The sequence below is a fragment of the Penaeus monodon genome, chromosome 29, assembly GCF_015228065.2.
Source record: "Penaeus monodon isolate SGIC_2016 chromosome 29, NSTDA_Pmon_1, whole genome shotgun sequence".
In the NCBI taxonomy this organism is placed as follows: domain Eukaryota; kingdom Metazoa; phylum Arthropoda; class Malacostraca; order Decapoda; family Penaeidae; genus Penaeus; species Penaeus monodon.
In genome coordinates, this window is record NC_051414.1 from 9,183,555 (window position 1) to 9,184,139 (window position 585).

General features: G+C 43.9%; 1 protein-coding gene across 1 annotated transcript in view; it reads right to left on the reverse strand.

Annotated features, from left to right (window-relative positions):
- LOC119591936 (galactoside alpha-(1,2)-fucosyltransferase 2-like) overlaps nucleotides 1–585 on the reverse strand; it is a gene marked incomplete in the record, with an annotated part of 27,690 nt that overhangs the window by 2,699 nt on the left and 24,406 nt on the right. Inside the window, 1 exon segment of the mRNA XM_037940689.1 lies at nucleotides 50–172. Within this exon segment, the coding sequence (XP_037796617.1) occupies nucleotides 50–172 (123 nt within the window).

Here is a 585-nt window from a genome sequence, read left to right on the forward strand (position 1 = left end):
GCTCATGAAAGAAATGTATTTGTTTTCTTGTTTAGATTAAAATATTTACTTGTAAGGACGAAGGTTCCGGGTCCGGAAAGACCTGCTGCGGCATTTTCGATTTTCGTGAAATTATAATGGCTAATTCCCCCGGTTCTCCCCATTCGCTTCCAGCCCGTCGTGTTGCAGCCGTCTGGTGGGGATTTGCGAATTAGTGGAGAGCAAAGGCATTGACTTTGCCAGGACGCCCCCCCCCCCTCGGCGCCCCTCCCTCTCCCTCTCCCCTCCGCCTCCCCTCCCCCTCCCAACCTCCTCCCTGTAGCAGAGTACAAGGGTGAAGCTTCGTTTTGGGTAGAAATCTTGACAAACTCGTAATTACAAAAAACGAACCTCTGATATGCCTGGAAAAAAAGTAGACAAAAATAATAACAATTAGTGGGAAAAAATCTATTACTTGCACCTCTAGTTACCGGTGGGAGCATAAAACGCCCTTATCATCTAGAGTATTTGTAAATCCATATATTATTCACTTAGAAAATGTGAAATTGAAATTCAGTGTTAGAATTTCAGAATTCCTGACAGTTTGAGATAATATACTGCTTCAGA